The 22,119-nt window shown below is 37.1% G+C and overlaps 1 protein-coding gene across 1 annotated transcript in view; it reads right to left on the bottom strand.

The window, feature by feature from the left end:
• The window catches only part of SLC9B1 (solute carrier family 9 member B1), a 71,959-nt gene that overhangs the window by 11,158 nt on the left and 38,682 nt on the right, over positions 1 to 22,119 (bottom strand). The window contains exons 4-7 of the mRNA XM_032633473.1: positions 15,723 to 15,893; positions 14,384 to 14,526; positions 13,191 to 13,318; positions 678 to 853 (exon numbers count right to left, since the gene is read on the bottom strand). Coding sequence (XP_032489364.1) covers positions 678 to 853; positions 13,191 to 13,318; positions 14,384 to 14,526; positions 15,723 to 15,893 — 618 coding nt within the window. The remainder of the gene's footprint in view (positions 1 to 677; positions 854 to 13,190; positions 13,319 to 14,383; positions 14,527 to 15,722; positions 15,894 to 22,119) is intronic.

Genomic DNA, 22,119 nt, shown 5'->3' with positions numbered 1-22,119 from the left:
CTTCTTATTCATTTATATCTTATGATTTTAAGAGAAACTATATATATAACTTTTCAGCTTTAAGATGTTTTGGTGCTTTAATAATACAGAATATTGAACTTCGAACACTGGCAGATAATTAATGCATTTTTAAATGTGGAATGTTTACTTTCACAATTTCTGCCAAGTGACATTCAAGACCAAATATCACCTCGGGATTTAGAATTGTTGCAGGATCTTGTCCCATCACTACCAAAAAGACACACACTTGTCCACACTCTATATAATTAAGTTGGCTTAGTAACAGAGCAACCAGTTATTTATAATGATGGTCAGAAAGGTACATCTCCAAAATATCTATTCGATATATTAGTAGTACTAATAATACTGCTGCCTAAATTTTTCTATTGAAAACTGTGACAAAATTCCAAAGCAACAAGAGCAGATAAATGGTAATAATATGGGTTATCAAATTAATTGGAATATTTAGTTATTAAAAGGAAATCATTTGTGTTAAGTAGTGGTATCTTAACCCATTGAAATTCCTTCTCTGGTCTAGAATGAGCTGTCTATGAAGAATAAAAAGATGTTACATAGAAAAGTCTTCATTAATAAATGCAGAGGCAAAGCCACAAACCTTGTTTAAAGAACCAAAAAAGCAATGAATTGTACGGTAGCTATTGTATTTTTTTGTTTACCTGAGGAGAAGACTATGCTGAAGCATGTATTGAATCCACTGATAGCCACGACATCATCCAAACTGCTGGCAGCTACTAATAAGGTTGGAATGCCTTTCTCAAAACCATATCCCTTTTCTTGCAAATGTAGCATGGAAGGGACAACAACAGCAGGAGAGACTGCACCGACTACAAAACTGAGAGAAAAATCTTTGAAAACCAACTTAAAAACATCCTTTTAACAAAAGTGTTTTATAGTAAATCGTACAACAAATGTATTAACCTTTACAAGGACTTTTTTATTGGAGTATAATTGCTTTACAATGTTGTGTTAGTTTCTGCTGTACAGCAAAGTGAATCAGCTATATGTATACATATATTCCCTCCCTCTTGGACCTCCCTCACCCCCCTTCCCACCCATCTAGGTCATCACAGAGCACCGAGCTGAGCTCCCTGTGCAACACAGCAGGTTCCCATTAGCTATCTATTTTACACATGATAGTGTATATATGTCAACCCTAATCTCCCAATTTGTCCCACCCTCCCTTTCCCCCTCTGTGTCCACATGTCTGTTCTCTATATCTGTGTCTCTATTCTTACCCTGGAAATAGGTTCATCTGTACCATTTTTCTAGATCCCACATATGTGTGTTAATATACGATATTTGTTTTTCTCTTTCTGACTTACTTCACTCTGTATGACAGACTCTAGGTCCATCCACATCTCTACAAATGACCCAGTTTCATTCCTTTTTATGGCTGAGTAATATTCCATTATATATATGTACCATATCTTCTCTTTACAATGACTTTGAATGCAAAAATTCTGCTCTTGAGTGAATGTCATTTAATGGTGGTAAAAATGTTCACACATTCTTTAGTGCTGGTTAAAACTCTGTAGAAATTTCATTCAAGATGTTGGGTCAAGCACAAATTGCAGCCTTTACCTCCATCTCAAAACCATTTGAAATGAAGACATGAAAATAATAGGAGAGGGAGGAACCAAGATGACGGAGTAGGACATGCTCTCACTCCCTCTTGTGAGAACACCAGAATCACAGCTATCTGCGGGACAACATTGACAGGAAGACACTGGAACTCACCAAAAAAGGTACCCCACATCCAAAGACAAAGGAGAAGCCACAATGAGACGGTAGAGGGGCGCAGTCACAGTAAAATCAAATCCCATAACTGCTGGGTGGGTGACTCATAGACTGGAGAACCCTTATACCACAGAAGTTCACCCACTGGAGTGAAGGTTCTAAGCCCCACGTCAGGCTTCCCAACCTGGGAGTCTGGCAACGGGAGGAGGAATTCCTAGAGAATCAGACTTTGAAGCCTAGTGGGATTTGATTGCAGGACTTCAACAGGACTGGGGGAAACAGAGACTCCATTCTTGGAGGGCACACAGAAAGTAGTGTGTGCATCGGGATCCAGGGGAAGGAGCAGTGACCTCAGGGGAGACTGAACCAGACCTACCTGCTAGTGTTGGAGGGTCTCCTGCAGAGGCAGCCGGTGGCTGTGGCTCACCGTGGGGACAAGGACACTGGCAGCAGAAGTTCTGGGAAGTACTCCTTGGTGTGAGCCCTCCCAGATTCTGTCATTAGCACCAGCAAAGAGCCCAGGTAGGCTCCAGTGTTGGGTTGCCTCAGGCCAAACAACCAACAGGGAGGGAACCCAGCCCCACCCATCAGCAGTCAAGTGGATTAAAGTTTTACTGAGCTTTGCCCACCAGAGTAACAGTCAGCTCTACCCACCACCAGTCCCTCCCATCAGGAAACTTATACAAGCCTCTTAGATAGCCTCATCCACCAGAGGGCAGAGAACAGAAGCAAGAAGAACTACAATCCTGCAGCCTGTGGAACAAAAACTACATTCACAGAAAGATAGACAAGATGAAAAGGCAGAGGGCTATGTACCAGATGAAGGAACAAGATAAAACCCCAGAAAAACAACTAAATGAAGTGGAGATAGGCAACCTTACAGAAAAAGAATTCAGAATAATGATAGTGAAGATGATCCAGGACCTCGGAAAAAGAATGGAGGCAAAGATCCAGAAGATGAAAGAAATGCTTAACAAAGACCAAGAATAATTAAACAACAAACAAACAGAGATGAACAATACAATAACTGAAATGAAAACTACATTAGAAGGAATCAATAGCAGAATAACTGAGGCAGAAGAACGGATAAGTGACCTAGAAGACAGAATGGTGGAATTCACTGCTGCAGAACAGAATCAAGAAAAAAGAATGAAAATAAATGAAGACAGCCTAAGAGACCTCTGGGACAACTTTAAATGCAACAACATTTGCATTATAGGGGTCCCAGAAGGAGAAGAGAGAGAGAAAGGACCAGAGAAAATATTTGAAGAGATTATAGTAGAAAACTTCCCTAACATGGGAAAGGAAATAGCCACCCAAGTCCAGGAAGCACAGAGAGTCCCATACAGGATAAACCCAAGGAGAAACATGCTGAGACACATAGTAATCAAATTGGCAAAAATTAAAGACAAAGAAAAATTATTGAAAGCAGCAAGGGATAAACAACAAATGACATACAAGGGAACTCCCATAAGGTTAACAGCTGATTTCTCAGCAGAAACTCTACAAGCCAGAAGGGAGTGGCATGATATACTTAAAGTGATGAAAGGGAAGAACGTACAACCAAGATTACCCTACCCGGCAAGGAACTCATTCAGATTCGATGGAGAAATCAAAAGCTTTACAGACAAGAAACAGCTAAGAAAATGCAGCACCACCAAGCCAGCTCTACAACAAATGATAAGGAACTTCTCTAAGTAGGAAACAAGAAAAGAAAAGGACCTACAAAAACAAACCCAAAACAATTAAGAAAATGGTCATAGGAACATACATATCGATAATTACCTTAAACGTGAATGGATTAAATGCTCCAACCAAAAGATACAGGCTTGCTGAATGGATACAAAAACAAGACCCATATATATACTGTCTACAAGAGACCCACTTCAGACCTAGGGATACATACAGACTGAAAGTGAGGGGATGGAAAAAGATAATCCATGCAAATGGAAATCAAAAGAAAGCTGGAGTAGCAATACTCATATCAGATAAAATAGACTTTAAAATAAAGAACGTTACAAGAGACAAGGAAGGACACTACATAATGATCAAGGGATCAATCCAAGAAGAAAACGTAACAATTATAAATATATATGCACCCAACACAGGAGCACCTCAGTACATAAGGCAACTGCTAACAGCTATAAAAGAGGAAATCGACAGTAACACAATAATAGTGGGGGACTTTAACACCTCACTTACACCAATGGACAGATCATCCAAAATGAAAATAAATAAGGAAACAGAAGCTTTAAATTACACAATAGACCAGATAGATTTAATTGATATTTATAGGACATTCCATCCAAAAACAGCAGATTACACTTTCTTCTCAAGTGCGCACGAAACATTCTCCAGGATAGATCACATCTTGGGTCACAAATCAAGCCTCAGTAAATTTAAGAAAATTGAAATCATATCAATCATCTTTTCTGACCACAACGCTATGAGATTAGAAATAGATTACAAGGAAAAAAATGTAAAAAAACACAAACACATGGAGGCTAAACAATGCGTTACTAAATAACCAAGAGATCACTGAAGAAATCAAAGAGGAAATCAAAAAATACCTAGAGACAAATGACAATGAATATACGACGATCCAAAACCTATGCAATGCAGCAAAAGCAGTTCTAAGAGGGAAGTTTATAGCTATACAAGCCTACCTCAAGAAACAAGAAAAATCTCATATAAACAATCTAAACTTACACCTAAAGGAACTAGAGAAAGAAGAACAAACAAAACCCAAAGTTAGCAGAAGGAAAGAAATCATAAAGATCAGAGCAGAAATAAATGAAATAGAAACAAAGAAAACAATAGCAAAGATCAATAAAACTAAAAGCTGGTTCTTTAAGAAGAAGATAAGAAGATAAACAAAATTGATAAATCATTAGCCAGACTCATCAAGAAAAAGAGGGAGAGGACCCAAATCAATAAAATTAGAAATAAAAAAGGAGAAGTTACAACAGACACTGCAGAAATACAAAGCATCCTAAGGGACTACTACAAGCAATTCTATGCCAATAAAATGGACAACCTGGAAGAAATGGACAAATTCTTAGAAAGGTATAACCTTCCAAGACAGAACCAGGAAGAAATAGAAAACGTAAACAGACCAATCACAAGTAATGAAATTGAAACTGTGATTAAAAATCTTCCAACAAACAGAAGTCCAGGAGCAGATGGCCTCACAGGTGAATTCTATCAAACATTTAGAGAACAGCTAACACCCCTCCTTCTCAAACTCTTTCAAAACACTGCAGAAGAAGGAACACTCCCAAACTCATTCTATGAGGCCACCATCACCCTGATACCAAAACCAGACAAAGATACTACAAAAAAAGAAAATTACAGACCAATATCACTGATGAATATAGATGCAAAAATCCTCAACAGAATACTAGCAAACAGAATCCAACAACACATTAAAAGGATCATACACCATGATCAAGTGGGATTTATTCCAGGGATGCAAGGATTCTTCAATATACGTAAATCAGTGTGATACACCATATTAACAAATTGAAGAATAAAAACCATATGATCATCTCAATAGATGCAGAAAAAGCTTTTGACAAAATTCAACACCCATTTATGATAAAAACTCTCCAGAAAGTGGGCATAGAGAGAACCTACCTCAACATAGTAAAGGCCATATAAGACAAACCCACAGCAAACATCATTCTCAATGGTGAAAAACTGAAAGCATTTCCTCTAAGATCAGGAACAAGACAAGAATGTCCACTGTCACCACTATGATTCAACATAGTTTTGGAAGTCCTAGCCACAGCAATCAGAGAAGAAAAAGAAATAAAAGGAATACAAATTGGAAAAGAAGAAGTAAAACTGTCACTGTTTGCAGATGACATGATAATATACATAGAGAATCCTAAAGATGCCACCAGAAAACTACTAGAGCTAATCGATGAATTTGGTAAAGTTGCAGAATACAAATTAATGCACAGAAATCTCTTGCATTCCTATACAGTAATGATGAAAAATCTGAAAGAGAAATTAAGGAAACACTCCCATTTACCATTGCAACAAAAAGAATAAAATACCTAGGAATAAACCTATCTAGGGAGACAAAAGACCTGTATGCAGAAAACTATAAGACACTGATGAAAGAAAGTAAAGATGATACCAACAGATGGAGAGATATACCATGTTCTTGGATTGGAAGAATCAATATTGTGAAAATGACTATACTACCCAAAGCAATCTACAGATTCAATGCAATCCCTATCAAATTACCAATAGCGGTTTTTATGGAACTAGAGCAAAAAATCTTAAAATTTGTATGGAGACACAAAAGGCCCCGAATAGCCAAAGCAGTCTTGAGGGGAAAAAATGGAGCTGGAGGAATCAGACTCCCTGACTTCAGACTGTACTACAAAGCTACGGTAATCAAGACAATTTGGTACTGGCACAAAAACAGAAACAGAGATCAATGGAATAAGATAGAAAGCCCAGAGAAACCCACACACCTATGGTCAACTAATCTATGACAAAGGAAGCAAGGATATACAATGGAGAAAAGACAGTCTCTTCAATAAGTGGTGCTGGGAAAACTGGACAGCTACATGTAAAAGGCTGAAATTAGAACACTCCCTAACACCATATACAAAAATAAACTCAAAATGGATTAAAGACCTAAATGTAAGGCCAGACACTATCAAGCTCTTAGAGGAAAACATAGGCAGAACACTGTATGACATAAATCACAGCAAGATCCTTTTTGACTCACTTCCTAGAGAAATGGAAATAAAAACAAAAATAAACAAGACGAAAAGACAACCCTCAGAATGGGAGAAAATATTTGCAAATGAAGCAACTGACAAAGGATTAATCCACAAAATTTACAAGCAGCTCATGCAGCTCAATAACAAAAAGACAAGCAACCCAATCCAAAAATGGGCAGAAGACCTAAAGAGACATTTCTCTGAAGAAGATATACAGATTGCCAACAAACACATGAAAGAATGCTCAACATCATTAATCATTAGAGAAATGCAAATCAAAACTACAATGAGATATCATCTCATACCGGTCAGAATGGCCATCATCAAAAAATCTAGAAACAATAAATGCTGGAGAGGGTGTGGAGAAAAGGGAACCCTCTTGCACTGTTGGTGGGAATGTAAATTGATACAGCCACTATGGAGAACAGTATGGAGGTTCCTTAAAAAACTAAAAACAGAATTACCATATGATCCAGCAATCCCACTACTGGGCATATACCCAGAGAAAACCATAATTCAAAAAGACACATGCACCCCATTGTTCATTGCAGCACTATTTACAACAGCCAGGTCATGGAAGCAACCTAAATGCCCATCGACAGATGAATGGATAAAGAAGATGTGGTACATATATACAATGGAATATTACTCAGCTATAAAAAGGAACAAAATTGGATCATTTGTTGAGACATGGATGGATCTAGAGACTCATACAGAGTGAAGTAAGTCATAAAGAAAAAACCAAATATCGTATATTAACGTATGTATGTGGAACCTAGAAAAATGGCACAGATGAACCGGTTTGCAGGGCAGAAGTTGAGACACAGATGTAGAGAACAAACGTATGGACACTAAGGGGGGAAAGCCGTGGTGGGGTGGGAAAAAAAATTCAAACTACCTCCTCATCCTCCTCTAAGTAAACATGGACTACTATTTAAGATTCAAAATTATTTCCTATTTAATTTTGTCATTTTTAATATTTAATTATTAGAATTGTGATGATATTTAATACAATTTTGAAATTCAAATCAAAAAACCCAGCATGTATGATATAACCCTAATTTTATTAAATATATATTATTTTAAAAAAAGAAAAGAAATAATAGGAAAATCCATAACCTAGCTAGAAGACAAAAGAGGAATCCTCAATGGACGAGAAACTAAGTGTATACAGGAAGATTAGAGACAGACAGTTTAGGATTGAGAAAGGAAACCACAAGCCAAAAAGCGTATAAGATTGCTACAGAAGATATGGTGTACTCCTAAAAATGTCCCAAGCCCAGAAGGCAGATCCTGGGAATAGGAGGCACCTCTGAGGAAATCAAATGGTAATTACTTAGAGTACCACCATAAGAATGGCCAGTCAGATGTAGTCTCCACACCATTCCTACCTCTTGAACAAGTCAGTAAGGAAGACATCTGCCCAAAAGAAGGAACAATGAGTGTGGGCACCTAAGTCACAAAGGCAAATGAGAAAATTTCTGGGGTGGTTGATGACACCCCTGAGGAATGGGGAAATTCCTGCTCAGAATACCTTCTGTTCGTATATCCCATCCAGAAACTTGCCTTGTCTCTTCCACATTCACCTTCTAAATGCTGCAGCAGTGATGCGCGTGGTCCCCACCAGAACCCATTTGCCAGGCCAGTGTACGTGTGCCCCAGCTGCTGCTTGTTGCCTGCTAACCACTGACAACTGCAGCTTTCTGGGAGCCTTGCCCTGATAACAAGAGCTTACCTGTGGATGCTAAGGAGGTTCACCACTTCCCACTTCCAGACAGCTCCTGCCAATGACTGACTGATGTGAGGGTCTAACAGTTTAGCTTCTTTGCCTCTGGCTGTACAACCTCTCTGGTGCAGTTTATAATCAAGATTTCCCTAGGGACTCAAGAAGAACCTAGAATTCTCTGAAAACACATATTTGCCCAGTTCAGTGGTTCCTGAACTTTACGGCACATTGGAACCACCTATTTATCTGCTGCTGCTTAACAAATCATGCCCAAATTTAGAAGCTTAAAACAACACACATTTATTATCTCACAACCTCTGTGGGTCAGGAGTCTGGGTATGGCTTAGCTGCATGCCTCTTCCTACCCAAGGTCTCTCATGAGGTGGATGGGAAAAGATCTGCTTTCAAGTTTACTCACATGGCCGTTGATAGGTTCAGCCTCTTGCCATGAGGGCTTCTCTGCAAGGCTGCTCGCAACATGGCAGCTGTCTTCCCCCAAGACAAGCAATTAAAGAGAGTGCAAGAGAGAACAAGGAAGACAGAAGCCATTGTCTTCTTATGACCTAATCTTCTTAGAAGAAATATCCTATCACTTCTGCGGTATTCTGTCCATTAGAAGCAAGTCAGTAAGTCCAGCCCATGTTTAAACAAAAGTTTAAATATCAGAAAGCAGGGATCACTGACAGTGATCTTACCATGTACTTGGGATCTTTAAAAAATACTGATGCCTGGATTCACATTCCAAGACATTCTGATCTGATCTAGGATGAAGTTTGACCTGAATACTGGGATATTGTAAAGTTTTTTAAGTGTTGTAAAAACTACATAATATAAAATTAACTTTCTTTATTTTTAAGTGTACAGTTCAGTAGTGCAAATGATATTCACATTGTTGTGTAACATATACTTAGAACTTTTTCATCTTGCAAAACTGAAACTCTATACTCATTGAACAACACCCTTTTCCCCCTCACCCAAGCCCCTGACAACCACCATTCTACTTTCTGTTAACATGATTTTGACTACTCTAGACATATCAGTGGAATCATACAGTATTTGTCCCAGCTTATTTCACTCAACATAATGTCCTCAAGGTTTATCCATGCTGTAGAATGAGACAGGACTTCCTTCTTTTTTACAGCTGAATAATATTCCTGTGTGTGTGTGTGTGTGTGTGTGTGTGTGTGTGTGTGTGCATCCTACATTTTCTTTATCCATTCATTTGTCCATGGATATTTGGGCTGCCTCTACCTCTTGGCTATTGTGAATTATGTTGCAGTGAACATGGGTGTGCAAATATCTCTTTGAGATCCTACTTTCAGTTGTTCTGGATATATACCCAGAAGTGGCATTATTGGATTAAATGGTAATTTTAATTTCAGTTTTTTGAGGAAACTCCAAACTATTTTCCATAGCAGCTGCCCATTTTATGTTCCCAAAAGCAGTGCACGAATGTTCCAATTTCTCCACGTCTGTGTCAACACTTGTTATTTTCTAGCTTTTTAAAAAATAGTAACTATCCTAATGGGTATGAGGTGTTATCTCATTGTGGTTTGATTTGCATTTTTCTAATGATTATAAATGTTGAGTACTTTCAGATGCTTGTTGGCCATTTGTATATGTCCTTTATAGAAATGTCTATTCAAATCCTTTGCCCATTATTTAGTTATTTTTTAAAATTTGTTAAGTTGTAGTTCTTTACATACTCTGAATATTGATCTCTTTTCAGATATATGGTTTGCAATTATTTTCTCCCATTCTGTGGGATGCCTTTTCACTTTGTTAGTTGTTTCCTTTGCTGTGCAGAAGTTTTTAAGTTTTATGCAGTCCCACTTAGTTTTGCTTTTGTTGCCTGTGCTTTTAGTGTCATATCCAAGAAATCATTGTCAAATTCAACGTCATGAAGTTTTTACATGTGGTTTGCTAGATATAGTATTCTTGGTTGGCCATTTTTTTTCCTTTCAGCATTTTGGATGTATCGTCCCATTCCCTTCTGGACTGCAAGGTTTCCACTGAAAAATCCAACTATTATCTTAAGGGAGCTCTTGCTTTTCTCTTGTTGTTTTTAAGATTCTCACTTTCTGTGACTTTTGACAGCTGAGTACAATGTGTTTCAGTGTAGGTTTCTTTGGTTTTATCTTAATGGGAGTTTTTTGATCATCTTGAATTTGTATGTCCATTTCCTTCCTCAAATTTGGAGGTTTTGGCCCATTATTTCTTCAAATAGGATTTCTGACTATTTATTTCTCTCTTCTCTTTCTGAAACTCCCATAATGCATAGGTTGGCCCGTTAAATGGCATCCCACAGGTCCCTTAGGATCTCTTCACTTTCCTTGCTTTTTTTTTTGCTCCACTGATTCTATAATTTCAAATAACCTGTCTTCAAGTTCACCGATTCTTTTTTTTCATCCGATCCAGTCTGCTATTGATCCCCTCTAGTCAATTTTTCAAGTTATCATATTCTACAGCTCCAGCATTTATTTTTGGTTCTTTTTTTCATAGTTTCTATATCCTTGTTGGTATTCTCACTTTGTTCATGCATCATTTTCCTGGCTTCTTTTAGATGTCTGCAACATCTTTGAGCTCACTGAGCATTTTTATGATGGTTATTTTGAATTCTTTGTTGAGTAATACATTTCCATTTGTTTAGGGTTGGTTTCTGGAATTTTATTTTGTTCCTTTGATTGAGCCCTGAGTCCCTGTTTCTTTGTATGCCTTGTTATCTTTTGTTGGAAATTGGATATTTGAGAAAACAGCCACCTCGCCTGGTCTTCATGAAATTCTTCACTAGGGAAAGACCTTCACCAATCATCCCAGCTAACGATTCTGGGAGTCTCTCAAACCTTTCTGGAATGTGCCTTCTCCAGGCTTTGGGGCATTATCTCCAGCTGGACTTTGGCTTTTTCCTACTCCAGAGTAACCCCAGGTATCTATCAGCAGTACTGCAATCAATATCTCCGGAGTAAAGCAATGCACAAGACTCGCCTTTGTTCTCAGTGGACCTCGGGCATCTAAAATGTGCCACTCTCTTTTCTGTCAGTGTTCCAAGTCAGATGAGACAGAAACCAGTGCCTTGGGCAGCCTCTTTAAAAGCCAGAATATGAGACACATGTTCCAGCTTTTTCTTTTCCTGAGGGAAAACTCAAAAATTGGGAGTTTCCTCCTGATTGCCCTTGCTCTGTAGGAGGGACGTGGGGTATGGTGGGTAAGTGCAATGGAATGTTCTAATTGCTCCATTGTGCCTCTTCTTGGCACTGTGCTTGCATGGAATGCTATATATAACCTCTCAAGTGGTTTCTGGAGTTACCATAAAGGTAATCTGGTCCTCATATTGTTATGAGAGTGTCTCTATGTGGGAAAGTGAGCCTGGAGTTTCCTATTCTGCCATCTTGCTGACATCACTCCTCTAAGTTCTGGGATTTTCAAAAACTCCCCAGGTGATTTTAAGGGGTAGCAAAGTTTTGGAACCACTGACTTTTCCCACACTCCTATCTGTCTTTCTTCACTCAGAGGTTTCTACTGAGAGCTCCCTTAATAAATCATTTGCCTAAGAATCTTAGGGAATTCCCTGGGAGTCCAGTGGTTAGGACTTGGCACTTTCACTGCTGTGGCCCAGGTTCAATCTCTGGGTGGGGAACTAAGATCCCACAAGCCACGAGGTGTGGCCAAAGAAAAATCTTAATCTCAGCCTGGGCTTCTAAGGAAACTTGCTTGGTAGCATGACTGGCCTATTTCCTGCAAGAAGGCAATAGCAAACAGATAAAACAAAGCACAGGTTAATAGGAAGTTTCAATTTAAAAAATGAGTACCCATTAAAGTATCACCAAATGTTTGGGGAAAGCCAACACTTTGAATTGAGGCACGATGTTCATCAAATGGAATAATTTATACCCAAGGAAAGAGATATACTAAAAAGAGAACAACAAGAACATGACTTCAGAATAACTAAATATCCTCAGAATCATGAAAGTATACTCTATCTGTTCATAGCATTTAACTATTTTTCTTAGAAATTAGCAATTAATTGCCAAAGTTAAATAAATAAATAGGTGATAGGGACATAACTGTAGAGTGAGTTAATAAGCTAGAGAACTGAGCAGAGAAAATTTTCCAGTGTGTACTGCAAAGGCAAGCAGATGAGAAATATAAAGAAAAACTTAATAGATATGGAGGGGGGAGTTACAAAAGGACATAATAAAAGAGAACTGAGGAGAGATAAAAGATATATTCAAGACCTGGACAAAAAAATGGATACACAATCCTTTGATTCAAAGATTCCACCAAATACTGAGTAGATCAAAATTTTTTTAAAAATCACCTAAGGATAATAAGAAATTGTTGTTAATTTAGTTAGAGAATGCCCTTATCTTTTAGAAATGCACATGGCATCCACTGGAATGGATAAGTGGAGGCAAAAGTTAAATGGATTGAAAAATGAAAAGAAGCTCAGGATACAGAGATAATGATTATAGACTATTATTCTGAGGAATTTGGACATGAAGGGAAATGGATGGTGGATAATAATAGTTGGGACATTGGATCTAGGAAAATAGTGTTTGCTGTTTTTTGTTATAATATCTACATCTATACAAAATATCTTTCATATATAATACATATATTATATATAATAGATACAGATTTTATATCTATGTACATACGGTATATAAGGAAGAAGTCATTAGATAGGTTAAAAATAGAGATAGATTACAGTATAGGAGGAAAAAATAAATTGATGACGTGAATTATCTTGGCATTAAGCATTTAGAGACTATGAATATTTGTTAAGGATATAGTAGATTTAGGACATGGCTCTGTTTCTGACCAACTGATTTCCAAGGTTTTCTACCATTGTGAAAATAATTTTAATGATAATCTTGTCTATATAATATTCTGAATATTTCAATAATTTAAAACCATGAATTTTAACTGAATATTTTCATAGAGAAAAATGAGAAAAAAGTTACCCTAATAGAAATCCCCATTGCCAGGGAAAATTCATAAGGAAGTGGGAAACAACAGCAGCTGAACATGCCTCTATGAGGCATGGACCCATAGACAATCTTAAACAAACTCCTTTCAAATGCTTCAAAGCCTGAAATATAAACATAGTCACATTTAGACAAACCTATACTGGGCAATAAGAAAATTAGTTTAAGCAAATATTGAAATACATTCCAGATGTCACATTGGGCTTTAAATGCTAATGCAGCTCATTTTATGTCATCATATATTAGATTATAAACTATTTCATAGTTTATAAAACACTTGTATTTTAATTATTAAAAATGACCTATTTCTCTGTGATTAAATAACTATTTCTACCTCCCTTAATCTTCCTAGTAAATAGTATAATGAAAGTAACCTGTAGGTTTACCTCCATCAGTTAACTTGTAGGGATGAACTGTTTGATTAGCAGTAATAATTATGCCAAAAGAGAAAATCACTTAAAAACTGCATAATTAACTGAAAGGGAAAACTTTAAAATTTTCTTATTGGTTCAAATTTTCTACTGGATAATACAATAAATTATCACTGTCTATAATTATTTATGCTCTTAAGATACTTCCACCAGTCTTATATATTTGCCACGTTTGTTATATCCTGAATAGCTGGTATATTCATGAATATCCATCTTTAAAAACCCCAATAGATTTATGATCCCTAGACAGTAATATTTTAAGAAATATTTGAAAAGATTAGCTTTTACAAAAATGTAAAGATAATCAGGAACAAGCTCTGTGGGAAAAAATCATGAAACAATAGTATTATTGAAATTCTTAATCATTCTGAGAAAACAAAACCAAAGCAATAACCTTTTACAGGATGACCTTATCCTTTGTTAACAGAAAAGTAAATAGTTCTTCACAGAAGAGCCACAACTCTAAAATGATACAAATGTTGCATAAGGGACATTTATCTCTATGTAAATAATTAAAGATTATCTCCAATAGAGATCTTATATCACAGAGATTTCTTTTCATATCAGTAATATAACCAGAAGTAGAAATTAAGGTGTCCATGTTTCTACAAAATCTTTGTTCTTTGTCTTAGTTTTGCTCTACCTGGAACAGCTGTAAGAAAAATTCTGCCTCTTTTTCTTTTCCACCAGCCTCTAATATTGAAAATAACTATACTCAAGGTATAATTGGAAATCTACCTGTGGATCGAGTCCAAGCCCAGCTTGCACTAGAATAATGGTAAGGGCAGTGTTTCTTAAAGTTGAAGACATTGTGTTACTAATATAGACGTGATCACTGAGGAATGGAACATTCCTAATGGTAAAACCAGCCAGTAACATCCCTTAGAAGAAAGAAAATAAACCATGTCTGATTCAGTTCATTTTCCCAAGAGAGAAAACAGAAATGTTTAATTTCCCTTCTTCAAACACACTATGTCTCTCGCTACTTTGGTGAAGGGCAGGTTACATGCAAGTAGAGGGAACAGCATAAATCAAGGAATGGATATAAGAAATGATATATGTCAATGGGGTGCAACAAGCAATTCAGTATTGCTGGAACATAAAGGAGTAGGATGGGAGTGGGGAATGGGCTGGAGGGGCCAGATCATGGAAAGCTACCCCTACCCTCTACCCTCCCCTGTTTTGGCAGAGTAAGGCACCATGGGAAAGTTTTAGGCAGGAAGTGAGATAATGAGTCTTGTATCTTCTATGTGATGGCCTTGGCAAATTAGATAGACATAAAACTGAAGGAGATACCAGATAGAAAGCTCTGCCATAGTCCATGGAATGGTTAGAAACAAAGAGGCTGAGCTAGGACAAAAGCGGAAGTTTTGGAGAGGAGGAAAAAAGATTCAGTAAATACTTGGGAGGTGCTGAATGGGTGTTTTGAACACAGAAAGGGTGTTAGAGTTAAGCGAGAGTGATTACCTCTATTGACAGTAACTAAATATTTGAATGTATTGAATACTTAGAAGATATAATGCACTTCTGATAGAAGTTCTTCCACTAATTTTCCTCTGCCTGGAGAATTATAATAATGGTGATGAAGAAATAGGGGGTACCATTGTTTAGGCAGGTGATGCATTGATGAATATACATAGTGGAGATGCTCAAACAGCTCACCCAAAAACTATAAAACCTTTTGGTGCCCTAGTCACTATAACATTTGAATCTTGTAATTGTATTTGAATTAGGTTATCTACAGAAAAATTCAGTTTTTTTCAAATTTTTCCTTTTCTACAATATATGTAAAGTTAAGTAAAAAATGTCCTATTAAATGATAAAGCAACAAGAATCATATACTGAGTATATTTAAAGTATTTTAAAATATATTTCAGGAAAAATCTGTGTGTGTATAGAGAATAAATACTTCTATAAACAAGCTATATTTACACATATATAATAAGTACACATATAAAAAAGCTATATAGATCATATTACATTGAAATAGTTCTAAATTATATCTACTCTGACTAGAATATAGTCATAATTTACATGTGGTCAATGACAAAAAAATGAGAGCTAATTATTCACTTACCAAGAATAGGGGGAAGTTGAGGCACTGAAGGTATTCTAATGATTTCCAAAAGTTTCCCACCAATAACAGCACCATAAAAGATAATTAACAGTCCAAATAAACTTCCATCAGGAAGAACTTCAGGGCCTGAGAATGACCAGGTTACACACCATACCATAAAAAGTATAGCTCCTGAAATATAAAAAAGTGCATGTCTATATATCTACCTAGACATAGATATATACATATGAGAGGAATTTGATTTCATCGAATATATTAATAGCCAATCCTATATAATGATACATAATGTACACTAATGTTGCTTGCTAGTGTGGTTAAAGAAATGTCTGTTTAACATATATTCCAAAGTCCTTGTCAATCTAAAAAAAAGTATTTTTATTAAAAAATAGTTTTAAACTATATGTGAATCCTTTAAAGTGCTAAGCTTTCTCATAATATATGACATTTTTAAAATGTCATGGCAATATGAAGAGATTTACTTCATTTTATATTTTAAAGTAGATTTTTCACCAGGAATATGTTTTGTTGTGATGAGTTCTCAAATTTATTGAAGATCATAGTGGAAGTGTGCCACATTTTTTTTTAACATCTTTATTGGAGTATAATTGCTTTACAATGGTGTGTTAGTTTCTGCTTTATAACAAAGTGAATCAGTTATACATATACATATGTCCCCATATCTCTTCCCACTTGCGTCTCCCTCCCTCCTACCCTCCCTATTCCACCCCTCTAGGTGGTCACAAACAGTGTGCCACATTTTTTCATGGCAGCAGACTAAGTATTTGTATTGAAAGGATAACTCAGTTGATGTTTGGGTGTAAATTATTAAAGGGGACAAAGGCTGAGCAAAAAGTAAACCTTGTCTTTGAGAGAATGAAAAGTATCTTAGATTATGTATAGGAAGTAGAGGTGGACAGGATGAGTAATGATAAGGTAGTAGACATATTATTTCTGTCAACTAGGTACTAAGGAAAGTCCCTACTCACAGAGGGAATTCATAGATTTCTATAAAGGACAGAAGGTGATACTGCAAACTGTCATCTGCAAATTAAATAGCTACCTTCATTTACTATGAATCATAATTTCTAATTTTTTTTTCAGGTCCTTGAAACAGCTTAAGTGTATTCTTTAGCTGTGACTCCTTTTTGGTGCACCAATCTGTCAAGGGTAAAAGAGGAGAATTTTGACAAACTCAAGGCAGGAAGTTAGAAACAAGATTCTTGTCCCCTCCTCTCTGACTGTAACCACTCCACAAAATTGGAATACTTAAAGGACTGAACTCTTACTAAAAGAATGAACCAGAAATTATTATTCTACTGACAAAGGGAGAAGACAAAGCAGATTGTTTGTCTTAGCTGGTCTCTGGGTGGCAAAATCACTTCTGAGAGTTCATACAGGCCTCAACTAACTTATGTTTGGGGCTCAAATCTACATGATTTGTATGGTTTAGGAAGCCCCAAACCCTGAATTTGGAATAAAATGTATCTTCCCATGGAACTATGCCTAGGGCACTTGGTAGATGCTAGTTCAAAATATCACTAATAGACACTCCTGATTCCAGACTGCATAAAGTCTCAACGACAAACCCCACTGAATCTGAATTTATAATAAAAACTTACAAAATAAGAAGTAATCCCCATGAACAAAAGTTGATAGATACAACAAAGAATGGGCTTAGATATCCAAAAACTTCAGCTAACAGAACCAGTAGATAGCCAATATAAAATATGTATTTTCAAAGAAACTCAAGACAATTAAAAAAATACTTAAGACATAAGAAAAGAAATACCTGGAAGCATTGTAAAAGACTCAAATACAACATTTAGAAAGAAACCATAAATAATTACTGAAATTTTAAAAATCACTAGATACCTTAAACAGCAGGCTAGATACAGCTGAAAAGAGAAATATGGTAAACTGGTAGATATGAGGAAATTACCTAGAATGTAGCATAACAAGAAAAATGAGATGGAAAATATGAGATATTTAGATTTTGGAAAAGATGTAAAATATATCTAATAGTAATTGCAGAAACAGAATAGAAAGAGTAAAAAAGAGACAATATTTGAGAAGAAAATTGGCTTAACAAATTTATAGAATTGATTAAAATCATAATCAATTCTGTATTGATTTGGACACAGGAAGTAAAATAAATTCTCACCAGGATTAAATAAAAATAAATAGATACTTAGACACAATGTTGAGAAACTACAGATCAGCAAAAACAAAAATAATGCCTTAAAGAATCTAGAGGGAAAAATATAGATTAGTCATAAAGAAATAAACATTAGAGCAGATTCTCAATTCTCAACAGCAACAACAGAAGCTGGAAGATAATGAAATAAGGTCTTCAAAATACAGAGATAAAATATCCAATGTTGAATTCTGCAGCAAGTTAAACTATCATTCAAGAAAAGGACAAATGAAAGATATTGTCAAGCAAATATATCTAAGAATATATTCCATTTTTACTGGCAGAAAAACTATTAGAAGATATGCTTTAGGAATAAGGACATAGGACTATAAAGGAAGGAAAAATGAACAAAAAGAATTGTAAACATGTAGGTTGGTCTAAACAAGTGTTTGATTGTATAACAAATACCCAATCAAAATTGCTAAATCAGGGGACATAAAAATAAGTTGGATATAGGATTTCCAACAATGATAACATGAAGAAGTTGACAGTTTATTTCAATTAAAAAGTCTACATATAAAACTGTATAAAATAATAAAAGCAACCATTTCAGGACCTTGAAAACTGACCAAAGGCAGTTATCAAATTGAGAAGCAGTTATTCTTGAAAAAAATGCTAGAGTTTTGGGTAGGATCACTGAGAGTCTGAGGCCTTCCTGCTTGGGATTGCTACCATTCTTCTCACCCTTCTCCCCCACTTCAGCTCAGTTGGGAAAAACTAGTTATACCAGCATGGAGTTGGAAGTAAAAACCAGCAGCTTTCCTGCCAGAGGAGGTGGAGTGGATTTGATATGGAGTGGAGGCAGAAAACCCATGACCTTGCTGGCTAAAAGTGGCAGACTGGTTTGGGAATGGACAGAGAAAACATGCAGTTTTGCTAGTTTGAGGTTGCAGTCCAAGTTGAGGCAAGTGGCAGACCAGCCAAAAATGTGACTGGGAGATATTGGATATGAAAGAGGTATTGAATGGTTGAAATAAATTCTCTACATATCCATGGCTAGTTGGGCAAGTATGCAAATGCAGGGAAGACTCAAGGAGTATGGCAAAAAGAGAAAAATGATGTGAGATCTGAGTACTAGCAGCAACTTTAAATGCATTCTTCAACCCACCTACAGATCACCTGGCAGAGGGTGGAAGACTTATTGGCCAGAACACAATGTCTCTTGAAAATCATTAGGTGAATACTAAGCTATGCAGACAAAAGGGAAACCGCTAGGAAGATAGGCTAACAACAAAAAAATAAACAAACAAAAAACTGATAAGAACCATTGGCTGCTGCAAACCATGGGGCAGGTTAAAATCCATAGTTTAAGTACACGAGAATTACCAAAATAACAATAATAATAACAAGAAAAACCCTAAAAAATAAAACTGAATTCAAAGTTGCAATAATGTGTAATTAAAATGTTTAATTTTCAACCAAATTTACTAGATGTGCAAAGAAACATGAAAGTATGATACATACTCAGGAAAAAAGCAATCAAGAGATATTGAGTGAGTCCAGGTGTTGGATTTACAAAGTGTTCAAAACAGCTATAATAAATATGTATAAATAATTAAAATACAATAAAAAGGTGTCATTTAATAGAGAATATCAATAAAGAGATAAAATTTACTTTAAAATGAAAATGGGCATGAGAGAAATGGGTGAACTGTTTTTGTTTTTAGTTTAAATAAATTGAATTTAAAAAATTATAAGAGATTATCTAATGCAGCTCCATAACTTTAGGCAGGCCAACTTCCATTTTTTTAATAAAAGAAAATCTAGAATTGAAACGTACAACAACTGAAATGAAAAATTCACTGGAGAGGTTCAACAGCATATTTGAGCTTGTGAAAGAAAATATCAACAAACTTGAAAATAGATCAATAGAGATTAATCAATCTGAAGAACAACAAGAAAAAAGGAATGAAGAAAAACATAAACAGAGCCTCAGATAGCAATGGAATACCATCAAGAGTATTAACATATGCATAAGGGGAGTCCCAGGAGGAGAAGAGAGAGAGATAAAGGGGGAGAAAATATTTGAAAATATAATGTCCAAATTTCCAAATTTAATGAAACCAAAGACAGCCAAAGACAAAGCAAAAATCTTGCAAGTGGCAAGAGAAATGACTCATTACGTATGGGGACAATAATACAATTAATAGCAACATTTTCATCAGGAAAAACGGAGGCCAGAAGGCAGTAAAGTGACATTTCAGAAGTACAGAAAAAAAAAAAAACTGTCAATCAAGAATGTTATACCCAGTAAAACCATCCTTCAAAATGAAGCTTAAATAAAGACATTCTCAGACAAATAAATAAATAAATAAATAAAGAGAACTCATCTTTGCTGAGGAAATACTAAAGAAAATCTTTAAGTTGAAAGGAAATGACACAAGGTAATTTGAACCAATAAGAAAGAATAAAGGGCACTGAAAATGATAAATAAATGTCTAAGTATAAAAGATTGTGTATATGTTTTTCTCATTTCATCTCAATTTTTTTAAAAAAAGCTTAAGATTTTTAAAAGCAATAAGAATAACAAAATATTGTTGAGTTTATAGTATATAGAGGTATATTGGCTCAAAGCTGCTATATAATACCAAATTACGTCAATATTAAACTGAAGTAGACTGTAAAAAGTTGAAGGTGATTATGGTAATTCCTAGAGAAACCATTCACACTAAAGCCTCTAAAATACAGCTAAAATATTAACAGAGAAATTAAAATAATACACTAAAAATACTTGGTTAAAACAAAAGAAGCAGTAGAGTAAGAACAGAAAAATAAAAAGATATGACAAATAAGAAATAATGCAATGGTAGACATAAGTCTAACCATATCAGTAATTATGTTAAATGTGAATGGACTAAAATCAAAAGGCAAAGATTGTCATAGTGGATTAAAAAAATATCCAACTATATGGTGTCTATAAGAAACACACTTCAGGTGAAATGAACAGGCTAAAAATAAAAGGATAAAAAATATATACCATGCAAATGGTAATCATGAATTAAAGAGGTAAACGCAAGGGGATTACAACATGACTTAAAGTAAATAAAAATGAAAACAGAATATATCAATGTTAAAGGAATGCGATGTGTGTAGAGGGAAATTTATAGGTTTAAAAATATATTAGGAGCGGCGGGAAGATGGCGGAAGAGTAAGACGTGGAGATCGCCTTCCTCCTCACGGATACACCAGAAATACATCTACACGTGGAACAACTCCTACAGAACACCTACTGAAGGCTGGCAGAAGACCTCAGAGCTCCCAAAAGGCAAGAAACTCCCCACGTACCTGGGTAGGGCAAAAGAAAAAAGAAAAAACAGAGACAAAAGAATAAGGACGGCACCTGCATCAGTGGGAGGGAGCTGTGAAGGAGGAAAAGTTTCCACACACTAGGAAGCCCCTCCACGGGCGGAGACTGCGGGAGGCGGAGGGGGGAGCTTCGGGACCGCGGAGTGGTGCACAGCGACGGGTGCGGAGGGCAAAACGGGGAGATTCCTGCACAAACGATCGGTGCCGACCAGCACTCACCAGCCCGAGTGGCTTGTCTGCTCACCCGCCGGGGCGGGCGGGGCTGCGAGCTGAGGCTCGGGTTTTGGTTTTGGACGGAGCTCAGGGAGAGGACTGGGGTTGGCGGCTTGAGCATAGCCTGAAGGGGTTGGTGCGCCACGACTAGCTGGGAGTTCGGGGAAAAGCCTGCACCGGCCGAAGAGGCAAGAGACTTTTTCTTCCCTCTTTGTTTCCTGGTGCGCGAGGAGAGGGGTTTAAGAGCGCTGCTTAAAGGAACTCCAGAGACGGGTGCGAGCCGCGGCTAAAAGCGCGAACCCCAGAGACGGGCGCGAGCCGCGGCTGAGGGCGCGAGCCCCCGAGACGGGCGCGAGCCGCGGCTGAAACCGCGGAGCCCAGAGACGGGCGGGAGACGCTGGGGCTGCTGCTGCCGCCACCAGGGGGGCTGTGTGCGAGCACAGGTCACTCTCCGCGCCCCTCGTCCGCGGAGCCTGTGCAGGCCGCCACTGCCAGGTTCCCGGGATCCAGGGACAACTTCCCCGGGAGTAGGCACGGCGGGTCTCAGGCCGGTGCTGCGTCACGCCGGCCGCTGCCGCAGCGTCACGCCGCCTCTGCCGCCGCAGGCCCACCCCGCACGCAGTGCCCCGCCTTCCCCCATCCCCCAACCCCCGGCCTGAGTGAGCCGGAGCTCCCGAATCAGCG

Source organism: Phocoena sinus, chromosome 5 (assembly GCF_008692025.1).
Source record: "Phocoena sinus isolate mPhoSin1 chromosome 5, mPhoSin1.pri, whole genome shotgun sequence".
Classification (NCBI taxonomy): Eukaryota; Metazoa; Chordata; class Mammalia; order Artiodactyla; family Phocoenidae; genus Phocoena; species Phocoena sinus.
The sequence above is the reverse complement of the archived record's forward strand: the minus strand, read 5'-3'. Positions and strand labels throughout refer to the sequence as shown.